This window comes from Amblyraja radiata, chromosome 1, assembly GCF_010909765.2.
Source record: "Amblyraja radiata isolate CabotCenter1 chromosome 1, sAmbRad1.1.pri, whole genome shotgun sequence".
NCBI classification, from domain to species: Eukaryota; Metazoa; Chordata; class Chondrichthyes; order Rajiformes; family Rajidae; genus Amblyraja; species Amblyraja radiata.
The window spans coordinates 97,614,971-97,637,743 of record NC_045956.1 but is presented as its reverse complement, the minus strand read 5'-3'; the positions used below and the strand labels follow the sequence as shown (position 1 = coordinate 97,637,743).

The window sequence follows — 22,773 nt, the reverse complement described above, 5'->3', positions numbered from 1 at the left end:
CACAAGGGACTGAATTTAATTCCTTACCAACAGAGCTAGCCCACCCCCTCTGCCCACCTGTCTATCTTTTTGATAGGACGTATACCCCTGAATATACAGTTCTCAGCCCTGGCCCTCTTGCAGCCATGTCTCTGTAATTCCCACAACATCATCCCTGCCAATTTCCAACTAAGCCTCAAGCTCACCCACTTTATTTCTTATACTTCAAAGCTCTTTTGACCACATACCAGGGAATGACTGTGGCTACCCTGGGTGCACCAAGGGGACAATGTCTCTCTTCTGAGGAGAGGTATAGAGATGGAAAATGGGCAAGGAAAAAACCAAAACAACACCCAAGGTTTATGTGTTTGCCTGTTAAATGGGCAACATAATAGCAGAGTGGTAGAGTTGCTGCCTTACAACGACACAACTCCGGTTTGATCCTGACTATGGGTTCAGTCTGTACAGAGTTTGGACGTTCTCCCTGTGATCTTGTGGGTTTTCTCTGGGTGCTCTGGTTTCCTCCCACACTCCAAAGACATACAAGTGTGTAAGTTAATTGGCTTTGGTAAAATTGTAAATTTCCCTAGTGTGTAGGATAGTGTCAGTGTGTGGGGTGATCACTGGTCTGTGGAGACTCAGTGGGCTGATGAACCTTTTTCCACACTGCCTCTCTAATGTAAAGTCTAAAGTAAATCCACCAAAATGAAGGCAAACGGTAATCTCAGTTCAAATGAAAAGAGATATTCCTCAAGGAACATTGATGAAAGTAATGTTATCAGATGTATGACATTTTTTTCCATGAGAACCGCTACATGGAGTAATGTGTTGAACACAAACCTTTCATTATCTGAGGGGTGACAGAGTGGTGCAGCTGGTGGAGCCACTGCCTCACAGCGCCAGAGACCCAGGATTCTGACTTTGGGTGCTATCCATGGATTTTGCACGTTCGCCCTGAGACTTGGTGGGTTTCCTCCTGGTGCTCTGGTTTCCTCCTACATCTCAAAGATGTGCAAGTTTGTTGATGACTTCGCTTCTGTAAAACTGCCCCTAATGTGCAGGAAATGGATGTAAAATTAGAATCAGCATGCATGTGTGATTGATGGATGGCGAGGACTTGGTGGGCCGAAGCGCATTTTTCCATGCTGTATCTCTAAACTCTAAATTAATCTGTCCGCAGAGAACTTTCTCGTATTCTGTGAATACAAAATATTTTGTTTTGATTATTATTTAACATAGTTGATTTTAATATACATAACAGTATAACAAAGAGTGTACATTATAACTGTTCATAAAAACAGGCTCCAAGGCATTTAGAAACGTTGCTAGAAATTGTGAAACTTATTATTTGCAGTCCATATGATAGAAAAAAATAACTCCAGGATGTGTATTCTGCTAACATAAATCACCATATTGTGAAACTATAATTGTCCCATGAAAATATTTGAATTTATATTGATTTTCCCACCTACAGTAGTGAAATAAACTATTGGTATCTCAGGTTATATAATGAAATACTTTGGTATTGCCTTAAGAGTAAGAAAGAATAATAACATAATCCGTGATCCAAAAGTATTTTTTTTCTTATTTTATCTTCTATAAAAGTAAAGAAAATATTCAAAGTATTTTCTAATTTTACAGCATGAAACTTGATTGAAGATATATCATAGCCACATCTGCACATTTTGAGGGAGATTCTGATGTGAGTAGAATACTTATGGTGTGCTATCTTTGTATGCTGTATGGTTTTTATGATACTTGACCGTAAGGAAAATTCATTTCGTTGTCTCTAATATGAGATAATGACAATAAATTGAATACTATACAATACAATGTTTGCAATATACATGGTACATAGGAAGTTTTTTAAAATATATACTAGCGGCAAGCATTTGTGAAAATAGTATTCATACTTTGGCAGTTTAATTATAGAAGTTTTTATCCATATTTATTAACCTGATTGTCCAGCTCATGCAATACATTTTGCATTCTGTGGAGCCATTTGATGATGTTTTAAAGTGTAAAACATGTAAATTGTGACATACTGCCTTACAATGTATCTATGTTGGATCCCAACATCTTCTGTTCTGTGATAATGGCAAATTACTTGCTGTCTACATATTGAATGGAAATGATTTTATAAACAAATTCCGATAAAGCGCTTTGACAATGTACTTATCATCTGAAGAAATGTGTGAAGAAGTGCTCAGACCTGAAACCTATTTATTTTCACCAGAGATGCTGCCTGACCCGCTGAGTTACTCTCGGATTTTATGTCTAACTTTGGTATAAAACAGCATCTGCAGTTCTTTCCTATTCTGATTGATTTATGATTTATCTATTGTTTAAGAAGGAACTGCAGATGCTGGAAAAAACGAAGGTAGATAAAAATGCTGGAGAAACTCAGCGGATGAGGCAGCATCTATGCAGCGAATGAATAGGTGATGCTTTGCCCAACACCTTTGCTCAGTTCGCAATAACCAACCGGATCTCCCGGTGGCTCACCACTTTAACTACCCCTCCAATTCGGAATCCGACCTTTCTGTCCTGGGTCTCCTCCATGGTCAGAGTGAGTCCCACCGTAAATTGGAGGAACTGCACCTCATATTTCGCTTGGGTAGTTTACACCCCAGCGGTATTAACATTGATTTCTCCAATTTCAGATAGTCCTTGCTTTCTCCCTCTTTCCCCTCACCTCCCAGCTCTCCATAGCCCACTGTCTCCACCTCTTCCTTTCTTCTTCCCGCCCCCACTACCCCGACATCAGTCTGAAGAAGGGTCTCGAGCCGAAACGTCACCCAATCCTTCTCTCCAGAAATGCTGCCTGTTCTGCTGAGTTACTCCAGCATTTTGTGTCTACCTTGTCTATTAGTGAAGCATGCTAATATACTGAGAGCTGGAAATGTTTCCGCAGCTGGATTCTGGACCTGCAGAATCATGGCAGAAGATATTTGAGGTAAAGTGAGTTGACTATATTATATTTTCCAGAGTGAGTCATTTATAATGTAGAGTTAATCTTTGAGTTGAGTGACTTTTGAGAGCTCCAAACGTGGGTGCTTGCTTGCGGTCGCTGATCAGAGACCAACATCGGGAACTCCAAGCTGCGGGAGTTTCGATGCGGGAGTTTCGATGCAGGAGTTTCGATCGCCCTAAAGCAGGAATTTCGATCGCCCTGACGCAGGAGCTTTGACCGCTGGCTGCGGGAGCTTTGAACGCCGTGCTGGATGGTTCGACTGCGCCGACTATTATTCGTTGAAGTGTTTCATAGCGTGATGGCTGTAGGGAAGAAGCTGTTCCTGAACCTTGACGTTACATATTTCAAGCTCCTGTACATTCTTCCTGATGGCAGTGGTGAGATAAGTGTGTGGCCAGGATAATGTGGGTCTTTGATGATTTTGACTGCCTTTTTGAGGCAGTGACTATGATAGATCCCTTCGACAGTGGGGAGGTCAAAGCCGGTGATGGACTGGGCAGTGGTCACAACTTTTTGTAGTCTTTTTCGTTCCTGGACGTTCAAGTTGACGAACCAGGCCACGATGCAACCAGTCCGAACACTCTCTACCGTGTAGAAGTTTTGGAGAATGACCCCATTTGGAGCATTTCAGATGTCAATTATCTCTCACAATACAATACAATACAATACAATTGAATTGTATTGTATAGTATTGTATTGTATTGTTAAATTATCTCTCAGATTTTCTCTGTTGTGCGGTTAATTGCAAGAGAGCTCGGAGATCAGTTTTTGGTTCTCTCTATTTCCCAGGTGTTCTGTAATTCCTCATCCAGAAAGTGGACACCGGTTGTGTTTGGTGATGGTATGTATTGAATGGATGAATGGAAGCAACTAGTTAGTGACTGTGATAGAGAGACATGGAAGAGCGATGTGAAGAGCAGGTATGCCAGTAATGGCTGGAAATATAACTGTAGTGGAATGGTGCAGATGCAAGATGAGTTGATGTGAGAAGTGATGTGATAGAGTAAACACAAGAGGCCAAATTGTAATAATAATATGTCGCCGCCATCTTACTCATCTTTCTGAAATTGTTTACAGTGGATTGAAGCCAGAGATAAGTTTACTGGTGTTTATCCCTTGGCAACTTTAGCCTGTCTCCTTTGGGTGGCTAGTTGGTGCCTTTCTCACATTAGCAGGGTATATTATTCCCTTGTGTAGGAAGGAAATGCAGATACTGGTTTATACCAAAGATAGACACAAAATGCTGGAGTAACAGATCAGGCAACATCTCCGGAGAAAAGGAATAGGCGGCGTTCCGGGTCAGAACGCTTCCTCAGACATATTATGTCCTTGCTTTAAAGCCACAGCATAACATATATTGAGCAACCATCGAATTAGGGAGCATTATTGACTTATTCACACTCCAACTGCTGTGAAGTCACCTTCAGAACCTATTCAATGTCAAGTATCCAACACACCATAAAATGGTGAAGCTGAAATTTAGACATGCACATTGAAACATGCCACTTAACCTAATTGGTTGGGAAATCTGGAAATAATTTGATAATACAGTAGTTAGGGCTTTGTGCCCAGCATGAAGGAAAGTTATAATTCCACCCACTTGGTGTATCCATGCAATTATTTGGTGATAAACATTGGAACACCAAGATTGATGTGACAAATAATCAGAATATTAAAGGAAGCATTCGTTAAATTAATTCTTCCACCACAATATTCAGCTAATACTAATATTCTAAATGCAAGTAGCAAATAACTCTCATTACAGGTTGATTGGTCTTGTACGTAATACATAGCCTATAATCTGAAGATTTTGAATTATGAACAGTAATTATATGTAAATGAACAATACTTTAAATAGCTTTCAATAATTTTCAATTCCACTTCAAACAACAAAAAAAAGGAAACTGAACATACTTGAATTATAATGTTTACCTATGAAACTTGAGGTTTTGCAATTTAGCAAAATGTACTGTGAGAGACAATGAGATAAAATGATTTTGCATCCGTTTGGCTTGAACAAAAGTCCAGGAGTACAATCTGTCCTGAAGAACAACTTCAAAAATAGATTTGAGCATTCATGAATTATTTTGCATTTTTAACCTTTGCCTTAAGTACTCTAGTCAGAGTTTTGTTCCTTCTAATTGGCACAGTTTAAAAGCCAAACTGCAGGTGGGAAATAAAGCCACCGTGACAAGAACTCTGATGACAGAGACAGATTATATAATATGTTCAATACCTTTAAACCAAATGGATGTCTGAATTAAAAATTTCACAATGCTTGAAGGTTTTTAAATTGCAGTCACCAAGAGTTAGACAGAAAAGAAGCAAATGGTTACTCCATTTTAACCACCTCCTCTTACTCAATGGCTAAAGTTCAAATCAAAGTTTCTGACCTTGAACAAAAGTAGTATGGAGAATAAATGTCGGCAAGGGTGTTGATATGAGTGCCATTTTCTATGCCATGTGCAAATTGTAGCACTGCCCACTAGATGTTTAGGAATATCAGCAATTCTCTGAAAATCACCATATTTTCTGCTTCTTCAAACTATAGATGCTGTAACCTAGAAAGCAATAATTTAGAAAGATTTAACTTGTTTATCTTTAATACCAGATTTTATTTCTGAGTTCCTAGAAAATGTTTACAATTTTTCCATTAAATTTCCTTCTACTATTTAAAAAAAGTGCACAGAAATAATCCGAGCAATAGAATACAGATCTTTAGCAATTTAATGGTTCAAAAAATGTTCTAATTTGATTCCTTAAATCTAAGGAGGTTGGCAAAGAAATGCTGGGAGATGTGTGAGGTTACCAGAGTCAAGTTTCTCTCTCTGCTGGCTATCTGAGTGAAGGTTTTAGACTTATACAGCAGTGAAACAGGCCCGTTGGCCCACCAAGTCCATGCTGACCAGTGATCACCCTATACACTAGCATTATCCCACATACTAGAAACAATTTACAATTTTACCAAAGTCACACATCTTTGGAATATGGGAGGAAATCGGAGCACCTGGAGAAAACCCACGTGGTCACGGGAAGAATGTACATACCTCCGTAAAGACAGCACCCAAAGTCAGGATCGAACCCTGATATCTGGTGCTGTAAGGCAGCAACTCTATCACTGCACCACTGTGCTGCCCCGAAGGTGTGGAACAGTCATCACTTTCTTTATTCAAACTCGAGGTTCAATCTCACTAAAATCCCCCTGCCTGCCACGATGGAACAAAGCACATAGATATCTGAAGAACAAGGCCAATGGATGTACAAATGTAATCAGTGGCAGTAACTTTGTGACTCCTTACTTTTCAGTGTGCTCCTGCTACTTCCAGTGACTCATGTTTGCCAAGAATCCCTAAACAAATACTGCTGCCATTCTTAATCCCCAGTGATTGTGGGCACTGTTTACACTATCCCTACTGCTACGGCACGCTTTATTTAATCCAGGCTTGTGAATGACCAGGACAGAACCACAGGAATGCCCCACTGAAACATTAGTGCCAATGACCAACTTCCACGCTGGTCATTGTGCATTGTGGCTGACCGTTGTGTGCCAAAGCGAGAGTTAAGTCAAGAGAGTCATGTCATGATTATTTAATTGTCATATGCACTGGCCACAGAATGATCAAATTCTTGCTTGCTGCAGCTATACAGGCCAAGTAAGGAAATAACACACAATAAATATATAATAACCAAATATGCAATAAATTAATAATCAGGTAACCTGACCATAACAGTGCAAAACCGTAGTCCGTAGTGCAGCCAAAATAAAGACCACAGCAGATCATAGTTGTTGAGGTAGGGTTACGGTTAGTGTTGTGCAGTATGGTTCAAGAACCTGATGGTTACCGGGAAGAAGCTATGGTTGAAACTGGAGATCACATACTGCAAGCATGGCCAGGGTGGTGTGGGTCTTTGATGATGTTAGCTGCCTTTTTGAGGTAGTGCTTTGGATAGTTCCATTCAGTGGTGGGGATGCCAGTACATGTGATGGGCCAGACAATGTCTACCACTTTCTCCATTCTCCTTCATTCCTGGGTGTCCAACTTCCGAAACCAAACCATGAGTCAGTATGCTCTCTACTGTTCAAGTGTAGAGTTCGATAGAGTACTCATCGACATACTGAATCTCCTTAACATCTAAGCAAGTAGAGACATTGATGAGCTTTCTTTGTGATTACATCAATGTGCTGGGCCAAAAACAGATCTTCAGAGATATGCACAATCTTGAAGCTCTTGACTCTCTCTTCCATTAACCCTGTCGATAAAGAGGTTTGTGGATTCTCAGCCTTCCTCTGCTAAAGTCAACAATCAGCTCCTTGGTTTTACTGACGTTGAGAGCTAGGTTGTTTTCTGGCACCATTCAACCCATCTCCTTCCTATACTCTGACTCATAGTTACCCATTATTCAACCAACATGATGGTGTAATCTGCAAACTTGAAGATGGTGTTGGTGTTGTGTCTAACTATATAGTCATGGGTATAGATGGAGTCTAGAAGCTGCCTTATGGTGCTCCTGTTTTGATGATAAACAATGAGGACGTGTTGCTGCCCATTCCTACTGTTTGTGGTCTGCCAATGAGGGAAATTGGGGATCCAGTTGCATAGGGACAAGTAGAGACTGTTCTCCGAGTTTGATGATAAATTTAGAGGTGATGATAGCGTGGATCGCCGAGCTGTAGTCTATGAACAACAGCCTAATGTGTGTGTTCTAATTGTCTAAGTAGTTCAGTGCACTGTGGAGAGCCAATGAGATTGTATACCCTGTTGATCTATTGTGACAGTAGCCAAATTATAATGGGTCCAGATCCTCAACATGACAGGAGTTCATATGTGTCATAACCAACCTCTCAAAGTAGTTCATCATAACAGACATTACTGCCCCCTGAAGGCAAATGCAAGTGTGCAGCTGTACATTTTGGGAGGTTAAATGTTAGGGGAAAGTACAGTTAGTGCAAAAGCCCTTATCATCATAAGTGCACAGTGGGATTTTGGTGTTACTGGGTGGCAGGGGAACCAAAATGAGCCAAATAACCTAATCCTATTCCTGTAATCATGCTTTGATTTGGAGTACTTGTATGTCAAATACCACAATATTTATCAAATAGCAAATACTCACAAATAACATGTTAGCTTTGGAGATGGATTATGTACAGAAACTGGGATGTTTTTTCTTTAGAGAAAATGAAAGGCAGAATTAACATTTGTGAGATACTTACGACACACTTAGGATTGCACTACATACATTAGCTTGCAATATCATGGTCTGGTTAACATAGAATAACTGCTAATTTGTTGTAAATGTATATGTTGTGTTGTAGAAATTAATGGGACTGTAAAGCTGTACCTAGTAAGAATTTCAATGTTCTGGTCCCAGTGCAGTTGATGGTTAGACACTTGCGTCTCTTTATACTCTTGACACCAAATGAAGGCATGTCATCGGTGAACACAGTTCTGAGATAGAAATATTGGCATGTATTTTCATTGAGGGAAAATCACCCATATGCGAGATTGATAAATGACTTCCACAGCCAACATTACCATCCTTTCATGTTACTTGAATCATGTTACTGTTCATGTCCTTGAATCCTCTCACTACACTGATTTTCCACTTCTGTTGGCTGTAAGGCAATAGCACATGGCAAAGTAAACTTGTGCACCAAATGACAATGTAAGCTCCGCTTATTAAATAATATCCCCATTTCAACAGAACTCATTCAATCTGCCAACAATGCTTTCTTTTTTAATCATTGTCATGCAAATCACACTGGCTCTTTCTATATCGAGTGTTGGGGGATGTCACATTAGTGTTTTCTGCAAACACATGCCTTGGTCACCCTGACAATTTCTTGAAGTTGGCCCCTGTGGATCCGGTGGATAATTAACTTAAAAATAAGTAGTAAAAAAAACAAACACTGATTTACAATTTGATATCGAGGAATGAAAATGAGTTATTACACAGAAAATGAGGTCAATTCTAATCCATGCACATAATAGAACCGTATAATAGAATATATTTAATTTAGTTTCTACTCCCAGACCTTCAACAATCGCACTACCCAGATTCTATTTATACTGCTGATGCAAAGGAATGTTATGCATTTTTGGAATGCAAGAAATCTGTTCTATTTCATTATACACTTTTGAAGTTTATTGGATCATTCACAGGATATAGATATTCCAAGAACATCATCTCTGCTTCATTCCAAATTGTTCTTATATTAAGTGGTTTATTCACTCATTTTACAGGGCAGTTAATTCCCATGTGTTGGACACTCTATAAGCTTTATTCAGCTTCCTTTGATCACTAAATGGCTGAGGTGAAACATTGACCTTGGAACATTTCCACTGGCTCCCAAGCATTTCCGGGTTTTTTTTTGCCAAGTAACTTCAGAGCTCAATGTGTTAATATAAACATGGGTGAATGTGAGAAAAAAAGGGAATGTATGGGTAGCACAATTTTGATTATGACCTCCGGTGCTGTGTGTATGAAGCTTGCACATTCGCTCTGTGACTGGATGATTTTACCCCAGGTAATTTGGATTCTTGCCACATCCCAATGCTGCTTATTAGATTAATTGGCTACTATGAATTATTCTGAGTATATATGGCTGGTGGGAGCAGTGTTAATGGGCATACATGAGAGAGAACCGGTTGTAGGGACATAAGTAGAGAAGTGGGATTGATAGGGTTGCTCAGAGTTCAGGAAGACCCAATGGGCTGAAATATCTCCTTCAATGTTGCGTGCAAATATGATATTGTCATATGGTCATAATTGATAGGAGCAGAATTGGGCCATTCGGCCCAACCAATCATGGTTGATCTATATCTCCCTCCAAACCCCATTGTGTATTGAATGTTCTACTATGTGTCTTTTTAATAAGCAGCGTTGCTAAGAAGCCTGGTGTTATTTCTGCTGATAATGTTGCATCACTGTGGAGGTGGGAGATTTTAATCCTGAAGATTTATCTCCAGTTAGAAGTAATAACTTCAATTCATGCAACATCTTTCATGACCTCTGATCATCCCAAAAAAATCTTATGGCAGAGAAATTCAAAGATTCACCATCCTCTGAATGAAGACATTTCTGTTAATTTCAGTCCTAAATGATTGATCCATTTTTAGAATTTGTGAACATTGCAGAACTGAGGAAGATTCTTCTTAACTCTGTTTTTTATTCCACAGATGCTACCAGATTTAATCAATGCTTCTCATTTTATATCCTTCTTTAAACTACAGGCTGCCTCCAAGTAACAAATTGACTCAATTTTTTGCAGATGTCCGTATCTCGACTTTGTTCGTAAGTCAGAAAACATGTAAAAATTACTCAATGTGGTAACATAACTCCACTGTATTGGCATCAAAAGCACAGATGACTGATAAAACAGAAAATTGCTAAAAGTAGAGAGAGAGGAAATTGGTTCTGCCAATAGTAGGGAACTAACGTATGTAAATATGTCAGGCTGTTGAATGTGCTAACATAATGGAAGCTCTTTTGTATGCAGGGGTGTTCATAAGTCTATATAAGCCCGAGAGATAGCCAGAAAGGGGTCAACATTTGTACATAATATGTGGCAGCACAATGGGCAGGCTAATGGAACCAATTATTCACAAGGCCAGAAACTCAGGTTCAATCCTAACCTGGGGTGCTGTCTGTGTGGGGTTTGCCCGTTCTCCATTGGCTGCTACATTTTCTCTCATGGTGAATGCTGGTAAGTTAGTTGACTGATATAAATTGTTCATTGTGGGGGGGGTGAATGGTAGAATTTTGGAAGAGTTGATGTGTTTGTGAGGAGAATAGAATGGCATTACTGCATGATTGGTGGTCAGTAGGTTGAGGACCTGCTTCTGTCCTGCGACTGTTTCAGTCTATGGTGGTCCCAATGTTGGGGAAGTCCAGAACAAGGGGTCACAGTTTAAGGCTAAGGGGGAAATCTTTTAGGACCGAGATGAGAAAAACATTTTTCACACAGAGAGTGGTGAATCTCTGGAACTCTCTGCCACAGAAGGTAGTTGAGGCCAGTTAATTGGCTATATTTAAGAGGGAGTTAGATGTGGCCCTTGTGGCTAAAGGGATCAGGGGGTATGGAGAGAAGGCAGGTACGGGATACTGAGTTGGATGATCAGCCGAATGGCCTACTCCTGCACCTATTTTCTATGTATCTATGTAACTGGGGAAGGGGCATGGCTTCAGATGGGAGCTATCAGGGGGCAGGAGTCAACTGCAGCAGGGGAGGGGGACAGCTTCAGGTGGGGGATGTTGGGGGCTGTGGGGGTGGAAAGCGTCCTGCAGCCGGGGTAGTGGGATGGCTTCAGGTGGGGTTTGTCCGGGCTGGTGGAGGGGGGGGGGGGGGCGCAAGCGTCCTGCAGCTGTGGGAAGGGGATGGCTTCAGGCGGGGGCTGTCGGGGCCGGTGGAGCGAGGGGGGGGGGGGGGGGGCGAGCATCCTGCAGCTAAGGGAGGGAGACAGTTTCAGGCGGGGGCTGTTGGAGGGGAGCGCTGCCATGGCCTACTACTGCCGTGGAGTGCTGATGGGGGGGTGCGTGAGAGGAGGAGGGAAGGGGTATGTGGGCCCCACCTGTGCCTGGCCCCACAGCACCCGGCCCTATCCTCACCAGCGCCCGGCCCCAGCCCCACAGCACCCGGCCCTATCCTCACCAGCGCCCGGCCCCACCAGCGCCTGGCCTCGCTAGCGTCCAGGAGGCACAGGAGGACGGTGAGTAACCTGGCGAAACATTATAGTGCTATCGCGTACTGTTTTTGTGCAAATAGAAAGACCCCGCAAACCGGAAGAGCACAAGATCAGAGTTTTAGTTATAGATGTTTACAATGACGTAAACAATGAAGTAAATCATTCACAAATAAAAAATTATAGTGCACATGCCTATGTTGTATAAATGAATACTGGGATTACTTGACCGACGATCATATCCAATACTCTTCATCAGAAACTGATTAACCATTTTTAGAAGCTCAGTATGATGTTTATGAATTTGAGGTTGATCATTGGACTTGAAGGGAACTAGATGGCACATGAAACATGGTGACTCTTGTGTACTGACTCAGTGTGGTCTGCTATCTTACATTGTTATACTTTGTATGATTGTGCCTAATGTATATTAGGACTGTCACTGAATTATATGCAAAAAGAAATTCATTGCAGATGGACCTCTTTGCTCCTATATTCGATTCCTCTTGTTATAAAGGCCAACATGCCATTCCATTTCTTCACTGACTGCTGTACCTGCATGCATACTTTAATAGACTGATATACAAGGACCCCCAGATCCTGTTGTACTTCCCCTTTTCCCAACTTGATGCCATTTAGATAGTAATCTGCCTTCCTGTTTTTGCTACCAAAGTGGATAACCTCACATTTCTCCACATTAAACTTCATCTGCCATGCATCTGCCCACTCCCCCAACCTATCCAAGTCACCCTGCATTCGCATAGCATCCTCCTCACAGTTCACACTCCCACCCAGCTTTGTGTCATCTGCAAATTTGCTAATGTTACTTTGAACCCCTTCATCCAAATCATTGATGTATATTGTAAATAGCTGCGGCCCCAGCACCGAGCCTTGCGGTACCCCACTAGTCACTGCCTGCCATTCTGAAAGGGACCGGTAATCCCTACTCTTTGTTTCCTGTCTGTCAACCACTTCTCTATCCATGTCAGCACTCTACCCCCAATACCATGTGCCCTAATTTTGCCCACTAATCTCCTATGTGGGACCTTATCAAATGCTTTCTGAAAGTCCAGGTACACTACATCCACTGGCTCTCCCTTGTCCATTTTCCTAGTTACATCTTCAAAAAATTCCAGAAGATTAGTCAAGCATGATTTCCCCTTCGTAAATCCATGCTGACTCGGACCGATCCTGTTACTGCTATCCAAATGTGCATCTTTTACAAGTGACTCCAGCATCTTCCCCACCACCAATGTCAGCCACTGCCTGAAGCTGTCCCTCTTTCCGGCCTAGAGGGCGTTCACCCCCCCAGCAACCCCCGCCTCAAGCTGTCCCCCATCCCCGGCTGCAGGATGCACACCCCCACCCTTCAGCCCCCATCGCCCCTGCCTCATGCCGTCCCCCTCCCCCTCCCCCAGCTGCAGGACGCTTCCCCCCCCCACGACTACCCCCGCCTCAAGTACAAAGAATGGCGAACAATGAGTGATCCTAATATCATGATTGATGAGAAACATCATGATCAGGCTCTGTTGTATATTCAAGACAAGCTTGAGAATTACAACAAAATAATGGAATGCTTTCATTTGCCACGACCAAGAAATTGAAGTATGCACCTTGATGATGACAATCCAGAATTGCTCCAGGAATTGCAATACAATACAACTGCACAACAGCAATTTGTTGAGGAGAATGGGGCTCTGCTGAATGCTGAGCCCAGAGCAGTGTATGACCTGGTGTGCAAATGCTTGAAAAGGATGCTTCCTTCAATGTTTTTCATTGATTCACCAGGAGGAACAGGAAAAAACATTTCCCAGGAGGAACAGGAAAAACATTTATCACCAATTTGATCCTCTCCAAAGTTAGAGGTCAAGGTGATGTGACTATTGCTGTAGCATCCTCTGGGATAGCAGCTAAATTAATGCCTGGTGGAAGAACTGCACAATCTTGATTCAAATTACCCATCCAAGTGACCGAAGATACATTCTGCAACATTGAGAAGAACTCTAACATGGCACGTTTGATGAGGAAAGTGAAACTCATTGTTTCAAATAAATGCCCAATGATTAGGAGGGAGAGCTTTGAAGCGGTGGACAGAATTCTTCAAGATGTATGCACCAAGACTAAGTCTTTTGGCGGCATTCTTACCATTTGTTGTGGCGATTTTCGACAACTGCTTCCTGTAGTGAAAAGGGGAAATGATGCTGATGTTGAAAATTCCTGCATCAAGAAATCCTACTTGTGAACACTTTTCACCAAGTTTCAATTGCAGACGAATATGTGATTGAGGGAGAAGGCAAATATTCACAATTTTTGTTGAAAGTTGAAGACGAGATTTTAAAGAATGAAAACAATGAAATTGAAATGCCAGAAGACATGGTTCTATCAGCAAAAACACTGGGGGATTGTATTGATCTCATCTATCCCGCATTTGACAATCCTGCAGAATTATTCTCCGACAATTGTATCTTGGTTCCGCAGAACAACTCGATGAGAAGCATCAATTCTCCATGTATCGGACGCTTCCCTGGAATCATTAAGTAGAGCTTTTCTTTCAATGCTGTAACTGAGGGAACTAATGCTAATCACTTCCCAACAGAATTCCTCGATTTACTCGACATCTCTGGATTACCACCACACAATTGGAGTTGAAAAAAGAACCTTCAATCATGTTAATGAGAAACTTGGAACCCCAAACCAATGCAATGGAACGAGGATGATTGTGGAAGAGCTACACAATAATCTGATTGTTGCAAGAATCAACATGGAAGCCTTCAAAGATGACATTGTTCTCATTCCTAGGATAATGCTCAATTTGACAGCCATTCCCCTTCAGCGGAGCCAATTTGCGATTCAGTCAATTTTTGCTATGATGTTTCATAAAGTGCAAGGACAAACCATTGACAAAGTGCTGATATACCTCGCGAAACTGGTATTTCAGCATGGACAACTATATGTGGCTCTTAGCCGAGGAAAGGTGAAGAAAAATGTGAAAGTTTTCCTATAAGTCTATAAGTCTGACACATGCCACGTACAGAAATATTCTGATGATACAGCGATTGTGGCATGTGTAAGGAATGGGCAGGAGGAGGAATACAGGAACTTGACCAGTGCCTTTTGTGCCTGGAGTGAAGAGAACTGTCTCATCCTGAACACAACTAAGACTAAAGAGATGGTGGTTAACTTTGGCAGGTCCAAGCTCCCCCTTCAGCCGGTCAACGCTGCAGGGGCTGACATTGAGGTGGTGCAGACATATAAATACCTTGGAGTGCACCTTGATAACAAACTGGACTGGTCTGTCAACTCTGACTCCCTCTACAAAAAAGGCCAGAGCAGACTCTTTTTCCTCAGAAGGCTCAAATCCTTCAATGTGTGTAATGATATGCTGCACATGTTTTACAACACTGTGGTTGCAAGTGTTATTTTCTACGCTGTTGTCTGCTGGGGCAACAGCATTAGTGCAAAAAACAACAAGAAGCTGGTCAAACTGGTTAAACGAGCTAGCTCAGTGCTGGAGGGGAGGTGCAGGTCATACTGAAAAACCCCGGGCATCCCCTCCATTTAATTCTGGAGAGTCAAAAGAGCACTCGGAACAACAACCGGCTCCTCTCCCTGCCCTGTAGAACGGAGCGGTTCAGGAGATCCTTCACCCCTGCAGCCATTAGATTTTATAATTCGGACTGCTAGGCTGTAGGGGGATGCATTTTGCAATTTTTAATTTTTAATTGTTAATTATTGGTCTTTTTAAGTATTTATAGCGGAGGGGGCGCTGCTCTGGCAGTAGCCATGTCATGCAGCTCGTCAGTTTTTCAACTTTTTTTGTTTTTTTAGTATGTTTTAAAGTGTGTATTTAATGTTTATTTATGTGTTTTGTGTGGGGGGTGGTGTGGGGGGGTAAGGGGGAAACCGCTTCGGTCGCCTCCTCCATGGAGAGGCGACTTTTTTCCAGGTCGCCTCCCCCGTGACCTAACATCAAGGATCGACGCGGCCTTTCCCGGAGACGCGCCCAGGGCTTCAGCGGCGGGCGCAGCGTGGACTCTCGGCGTGGAGCGGGTTAGCTCTCGTTGGGGCTCGCTGGAGGGGAGCGCTCCGTTTCGCTGGCCCGGGGCAGCTGGCAGCCTGAAGTCGCAGCCTGAAGTCGCGGTCTGCAGAGCTCCAGCTGGTGCGGCGTCTACAGCCCGGGATCCCTCGTGGGGGACCCGGGGGAAGAAGAAGCCATCACTGCCGGCCCGCGGCCAACTTCTACCGCGGGTCCGGCGTGGACTTACCATCACCCCTGGAGGGGAGCTTCGACCGCCGGCCCTGCAGTCTACGGTGCTTCTGGCTGCGGCGGGGACTTTAAATCTCGACCGCCGGCCTGCGGCCTACAACAACTTAAAGCCGCGGTGTCCGGTGAGGAAGAGCCGATCCTGGACTGACTCTGGACTCTGGTCCTGACCACGGGGGGGAAATGGAGGAGGACTGGCCAAATGTTGTGCCTTCCACCACAGTGATGAATGCTGTGGTGGATGTTTGTGTTACAGTTTTATTGTGGTTGTGTGTTCTTTATTATTGTATCGTTGCAGACAACCCAAATTTCCACCAGCCTGGCTGTGTGGCAATAAATTATATCTAATCTAATCTAATCTATTGCTCTCAGGTAGTGTCCACATTGTATTCTATGTATTTTCTGTCTGCGTTCGTTTTGAATCTGTGGGTTTGTTGGTTGGGGGCTTCTGGACACCTGAATTTCCCTGAGGGGATCAATAAAGTATTTATTATTATTATTATTATTATTATTATTATTATTATTATTATTATTATTATTATTACTATTATTATTACTATTATTATTATTATTATTATTATTATTATTATTATTATTATTATTATTATTATTATTATTATTATTATTATTATTATTATTATTATTAATGGATGGAATTTCGACCAAGAATGTTGTCATTAAATGCGTGCTTGGTTGAACGTTGACTTCTGAGGTAAATTCTCAGATTTTCTTAGTTAAAATTTGACCACTCAATAATGTCTACATTAAAATTGTGTGTCTTTCTTTCATCAACAGCAAAGAGACATCGAGACGTAGTGAGCAGCAGAACGCAACAAGAGACCCAACAAGAAAGAACTGCTCAATAAATCTCATCTTTAACATTTAAATTGTTGTTATATTTTAAGAGTTATTCACATTTTAAGCTTTAATAAATCCCTTTTCCACTTGCCGTGTTCTACGTCACAATGGGAACTCAATGGGCAGGAATGGCTGTGCCACCGGAGAACCGCTAAGAGTGGATTGGGGACCATTGAGGGGGGATGTAGTGTGTGCATGGGGCAGGGAAGGGCAAAGGACAGAGTGGGAGGCGGTAAGGGGAGGGTGGATCAGGGGCATCACAAAGGGAACCCGTCAGCCGCGCTTGCGCAGTTGGTGGCTATGGGTGATTGGTGAAATATTGCTTTGGGGGACCAGGCCTCATGTGTGTCAATGGGACCTAATGGGTCCCACTTAGTCTAGTTTAATTTAATTTACAATACACAATGAAATGCATTCATCTGTATTGGATGCATACACAGCTTTCTGCTTATAATGGTGTTTCTGTAGCCACATTCTGAGTTGTACACCACATTCTGTTGGAGCACACAGTGTGCGGAAGGGTGCAGTTTAACACTATGATACAATTTTTTACCAAATCACCAGTACGGTGGTGCAGCAATAGAGCTACTGCCTTACAGCGCCAGAGACCAGGGTTCGATCCTGATTATGGGTGCTTTTCTGTACGGAGTTTGTACGTTCTCCCTGTGACCCCATGGGTTTTCTCCGAGATCTTCGTTTTCCTCCACAACTCCAAAGACATACAGGTGTGTAGGTTAATTGGCTTGGTATAAATCTAAATTGCCCCTAATATGTGTAGGATAGTGTTCATGTGTGGGGTTCAGGTGGGCCGAAGGACCGGTTTCCATGCACTAAACTAAACTAAACTAAACTAAACTAAACTAAACTAAACTAAACTAAACTAAACTAAACTAAACTAAACTAAACTAAACTAAACTAAACTAAACTAAACTTATATACGGACCCTCTGCATAGCCATGACTTCTGCACATAAAACTCCTTCCAGTTCTGGAACTGCCACGTAAATAAAATACACAAATACAAATGCTTGGAACAATAAGATATGCAACTGCTAATTTTCTGCTGGGAGCTCATTTACTGTAAATAACCTTGTCAGCTGCATCAATCATCCGCACCTATTTTTACATAGAATGTTGTGCAAATGGCGGTGACTTACAATGTCACATGCCTAGGTAAAGAGCATGATGTAGTTTAATTGATCACCATATTTTAATTGTGCACTTTCCATATACTCATATGTTGGCTGACTGAATGAACGAATCTTGGCTGCAATTAGATGGAGTGAACTAGGATATTCCAAGTGGCAAATAATATGAGTTGAAATGGTAAATATTGAAAATGTATTTTGCACACTAAATCTTTACAAGCAATTTACACTGTTGCTTGAACCAGGTGCATTGTCTGAAGAATCCGAAACATCACCTATCTGTGTCTTTCAGAGATGCTGCCTGACGCCCAGTGTTACTCTAGCACTTTGTGTTTTGTATTGTCTATTTGGCTTCTATTTAACAAAATCTATTTGTCAGGTAATAATAATAATAATGCATTTTATCTATGGGCGCCTTTCAGCACACTCAAGGACACCTTACAGTTAAAACAAGCAAATTACAAATATATAAATAAAATGAAACAAAAACAACATATCCATGAATTTGATAAAGTGGAGTTACGTGGGATAGGCCAGTCTGAATAGGTGAGTTTTGAGGGAGGTTTTAAAGGTGGGAAGAGACTCTAAGGTACGGATGGATAGTGGGAGAGAGTTCCAGAGGCGAGGGGCAGAACGACTGAAAGCTCTGAACCCCATCGTGAACAGGCGGGCAGATGGAGTGGACACCAGGGAGGAAGAAAAGGATCGGAGAGTTCGGGATGGAGTGTAAGGCTGGAGGAGTTCAGAGAGGTACGGAGGAGCGAGAGTGTGGAGGGCTTTGAAAGTGAGGAGGAGAATATTAAAATCAATGCGGTATTGGACAGGGAGCCAGTGCAGTTGTTTGAGGATGGGAGTGATGTGTTCGATGGATGGGGTTCTGGTGATAATGCGGGCAGCAGAGTTCTGGACCAATTGGAGTTTACGGATGGACTTGTGGGGTAAACCAGAGAGGAGAGAGTTACAATAATCAATATGGGAGGTGATGAGGGCGTGGATGAGAGTAGCAGTGCTGTTAGGTGTGAGTTATAGAAACATAGAAACATAGAAATTAGGTGCAGGAGTAGGCCATTCGGCCCTTCGAGCCTGCACCGCCATTCAATATGATCATGGCTGATCATCCAACTCAGTATCCCGTACCTGCCTTCTCTCCATACCCTCTGATCCCCTTAGCCACAAGGGCCACATCTAACTCCCTCTTAAATATAGCCAATGAACTGGCCTCGACTACCCTCTGTGGCAGGGAGTTCCAGAGATTCACCACTCTCTGTGTGAAAAAAGTTCTTCTCATCTCGGTTTTAAAGGATTTCCCCCTTATCCTTAAGCTGTGACCCCTTGTCCTGGACTTCCCCAACATCGGGAGCAATCTTCCTGCATCTAGCCTGTCCAACCGCTTAAGAATTTTGTAAGTTTCTATAAGATCCCCTCTCAATCTCCTAAATTCTAGAGAGTATAAACCAAGTCTATCCAGTCTTTCTTCATAAGACAGTCCTGACATCCCAGGAATCAGTCTGGTGAACCTTCTCTGCACTCCCTCTATGGCAATAATGTCCTTCCTCAGATTTGGAGACCAAAACTGTACGCAATACTCCAGGTGTGGTCTCACCAAGACCCTGTACAACTGCAGTAGAACCTCCCTGCTCCTATACTCAAATCCTTTTGCTATGAAAGCTAACATACCATTCGCTTTCTTCACTGCCTGATGGACAAAGATGGTGGATAGTGCGTAGATGAAAGTAAGCAGACCGAGTGAGACTATTGATGTGTTTTTCAAAAGAAAGTGTGCTATCAAGGATGACACCCAGACTTTTGACCTGAGGGGAAGGAGGGACTATGGAATTGTCAATAGTGAGTGAGAAATTGGGACATTTAGATTGGGTGGATTTGGAGCCAACAAGAAGAATTTCAGTTTTGTCACTGTTGAATTTGAGGAAGTTTTGAGCAAACCAGGATTTAATTTCCACTAAGCAGTCAGACAGGGAAGAGGGGGGAAGAATGGATGTGGGTTTGGTGGACAGGTAGAGTTGGGTGTCATCCGTGTAGCAGTGAAATTGAATGTTGTATTTCCTGAAAATAAAACCAAGGGGATGTAAATAAATTATAAAAAGGAGGGGCCCTCGGACTGAGCCCTGGGGAAGACCACTGGTGAGTGAGGAGGGTTGTGATTGGACATATTTAAGTTGTACAAACTGAGTGCGGCCAGAGAGGTATGACGTGAACCAGGTGAGTGATGTGTTGATGATACCAATGGAGGCTAGATGGTTGAGGATGATGTTGTGAGAGATGGTGTCGAAGCCAGCAGCTAAATCAAGGAGGATGAGTATGGTGAGAAAACCAGAGCCGGCAGCCATCAGCAGGTCGTTTGGGTTTCTGTGCTATGGAGAGGGCGAAAACCAGATTGAAATTTTTCATAGAGGTTATTGCTGATGAGATGATTGTGAACCTGTGCAGCAACTGTTTTTTTCTAGTATTTTAGAGATAAATGGCAAATTGGAGATTGGTCGGAAATTATTTAGATTGTTGGGATTTGCACCGGGTTTCTTAAGTACTGGAGTTACTGCAGCAGTTTTATGAGAGGAAGGAACATGAGCAGAAATAAGGGAGGAGTGGATGATGTTAGCTTTGAAAGAGGAGAGGGAAGGTAGACAGGTTTTGACTAAGTGGGTGGGGAGGGGGTTGAACTGGCAGGTGGATGATTTGGATTTTCGGATGAGATCAGATATTTCAGTAACAGTTGGGAGTTGAAAACTAGATAATAAAGTAAAGGGGGGACAGAAGAAGGTGGATGGTGTGCACTATTATCCGTATTAGATAAAGAGGGCAGCTATTTGTGAATTTTTGGATTTGAAAAAATACATAAAACTATTACATTGAAAAGTTGAGTACAAGTGGGGTGGAAGAGTATAAGTGGTCCTGAGATCATGTTGATTGTGGAAAACAGGGCTGGAGTGTTCCCTTCGCCAGATGAAATTAAATTAGCATAGTATATGGATTTAGCTGTGGAGAGGGCATCCTTATAGTGCAGTATGTGGTTGTCATACATGTCTTCGTGAACACCAAATCCAGTTTTTCTGTAGAGACGTTCCAGGTGACGTCCTTTTATTTTTGGCTGGCGTAGAGCAGACGTGTACCAGAGGGCAAAGTGAGTAAAATAAACAGTCTGGGTTTTCAGAGGAGCGAGAGCGTCCAGGAGATTGTGAAGTCCATCATTGTAATGCGAAACCAGATCATCAGTGTTGACTAATTTATCTATATCGAGGAGATTGTTAATTCCAACAGAGAGAGCAGGTAGATCAATATTCTTGATGTTACGAAACGAGATGGAGCGATACTGATTTGTTTTGGGTGGTGGTAAGTTGACATTAAAATAAATTAGCTTACGATCAGAGATGGGAAGATCAGATACAGTACAGTTAAAAGGGGTTAAACCAGAGCAGCAGATGAGGTCCAGGATGTGTCCTTTGTTGTGTGTGGGAAAGTCAATATGCTGCTGTAATCCAAAACTGTCTAGTGTTGAAGAAAAGTCCCTTGTAAGAGTGTTACTGATATTGTCCATGTGAATATTAAGATCACCCAGTATTATGACATTAGGGGACATGGAGCAAATGGAAGTCAAAAAGGAAGAAAAATCATTAAAAAAATTATTATTGGGCTTGGGTGGGCGATAGATATTGGCTAAAACAGTAGGGATGGGTCCACTGATATGTAGGATTATGGATTTGAATGAGTTGTGGGCAGAGACAGTGACAGGCGGCACTCTCCATTTGTCATTGTAGAGCATTGCGACACCGCCCCCTCGGCCTGCGGCGAGTGATTGACAGGTGTAAACAAACCCAGGTGGGACAGCCTTCTTGAGCTGTGTGTAGTCATTCTGATGCTGCCAGGTTTCAGTCAGGCACAAGAAGTCGAATTTGTTGTCCTGTAAAACATCGTAGATCAGGGGACCCTTGTTGGTGAGTGAATGGATGTTGATCAGCCCGACTGAGACGCTGGTGTTGCCGAGATCAGTGCTAGCCGACCTGGCTAGGTTAGTTAGCACATTGTGGTCAACAGCACGGTGGTGCTTTCTCGGGGGATGAGGTGACGATGGCCAGAAGGATCTTGTTGGCTTTGTGTCAGCAATGTTGAATCTCTGTCCGGAGCCATGGTGGATATATTTCCGACGATAATGATGAGCCAGATCCAGGTGAAGATGTAACACCGGGGGTGGGTCGGACAGGTGGGGTCGCAGCTGGAGAAGTTCATCCACCGAGTATTGGAGAATCGGTGTAGCAGGATCGAGTATGGATGAGAAAGTGACCCAGACAAGCACAGTCCATAAAAACAAGCTGATAATCCTCATTGTGGCCAGCGATTAATCCAAATGCCGGCGGCCGGAAACAGGAGCAGCAGGAAGTGGAGGTGAGGTCATGAGCTCCAGCAACCAAAAGACGAAGGTAATAACAGTCAATATATGCAGGTTATTCCATTAAAGACAGCAGACAAGTTGGTGAAGTCTGTTGATAGATAGATTCCCTGCTCAAATTGCAATTAGAAGTAGTACGGACAACAATAATACAGAATTCGGAGAGAGAGCAGTGACAGCTAGTCGTGCCAGCATTCACTCTCACTCTCTGGCTTAGGCTTTTCTAAATCAGTATACTTTCAATGATGCAAGAACGTTGTGAGATATGAAAAAGTGGAAGAGCTGAGAGCAGAAAATGTAGAAAGGAAAGGTTTAGTTCATGAAGGGTTAGCACCATGTCTCTCAGCTGCCTGGAGTGCAGTAAGAACATAAGAATACAAGAAATCAGCATAAGAAAAGGCCAAAGAGCTTTTCCAGTCTTCTTTGTCGATTCATGGAGATTACGGTTGCTCTACCACAGTGCAATTT

General features: G+C 42.5%; 1 protein-coding gene across 1 annotated transcript in view; it reads right to left on the bottom strand.

Moving 5' to 3' along the window:
- Nucleotides 1–22,242, bottom strand: part of LOC116980627 — a 158,190-nt gene extending 135,948 nt beyond the window's left edge. The window contains 4 exon segments of the mRNA XM_033033068.1: nucleotides 19,597–20,265; nucleotides 20,268–20,361; nucleotides 20,363–20,695; nucleotides 20,770–22,242. Of these exon segments, the coding sequence (XP_032888959.1) occupies nucleotides 19,597–20,265; nucleotides 20,268–20,361; nucleotides 20,363–20,695; nucleotides 20,770–22,242 (2,569 nt within the window).
- Nucleotides 22,243–22,773: the final 531 nt, after the last annotated feature.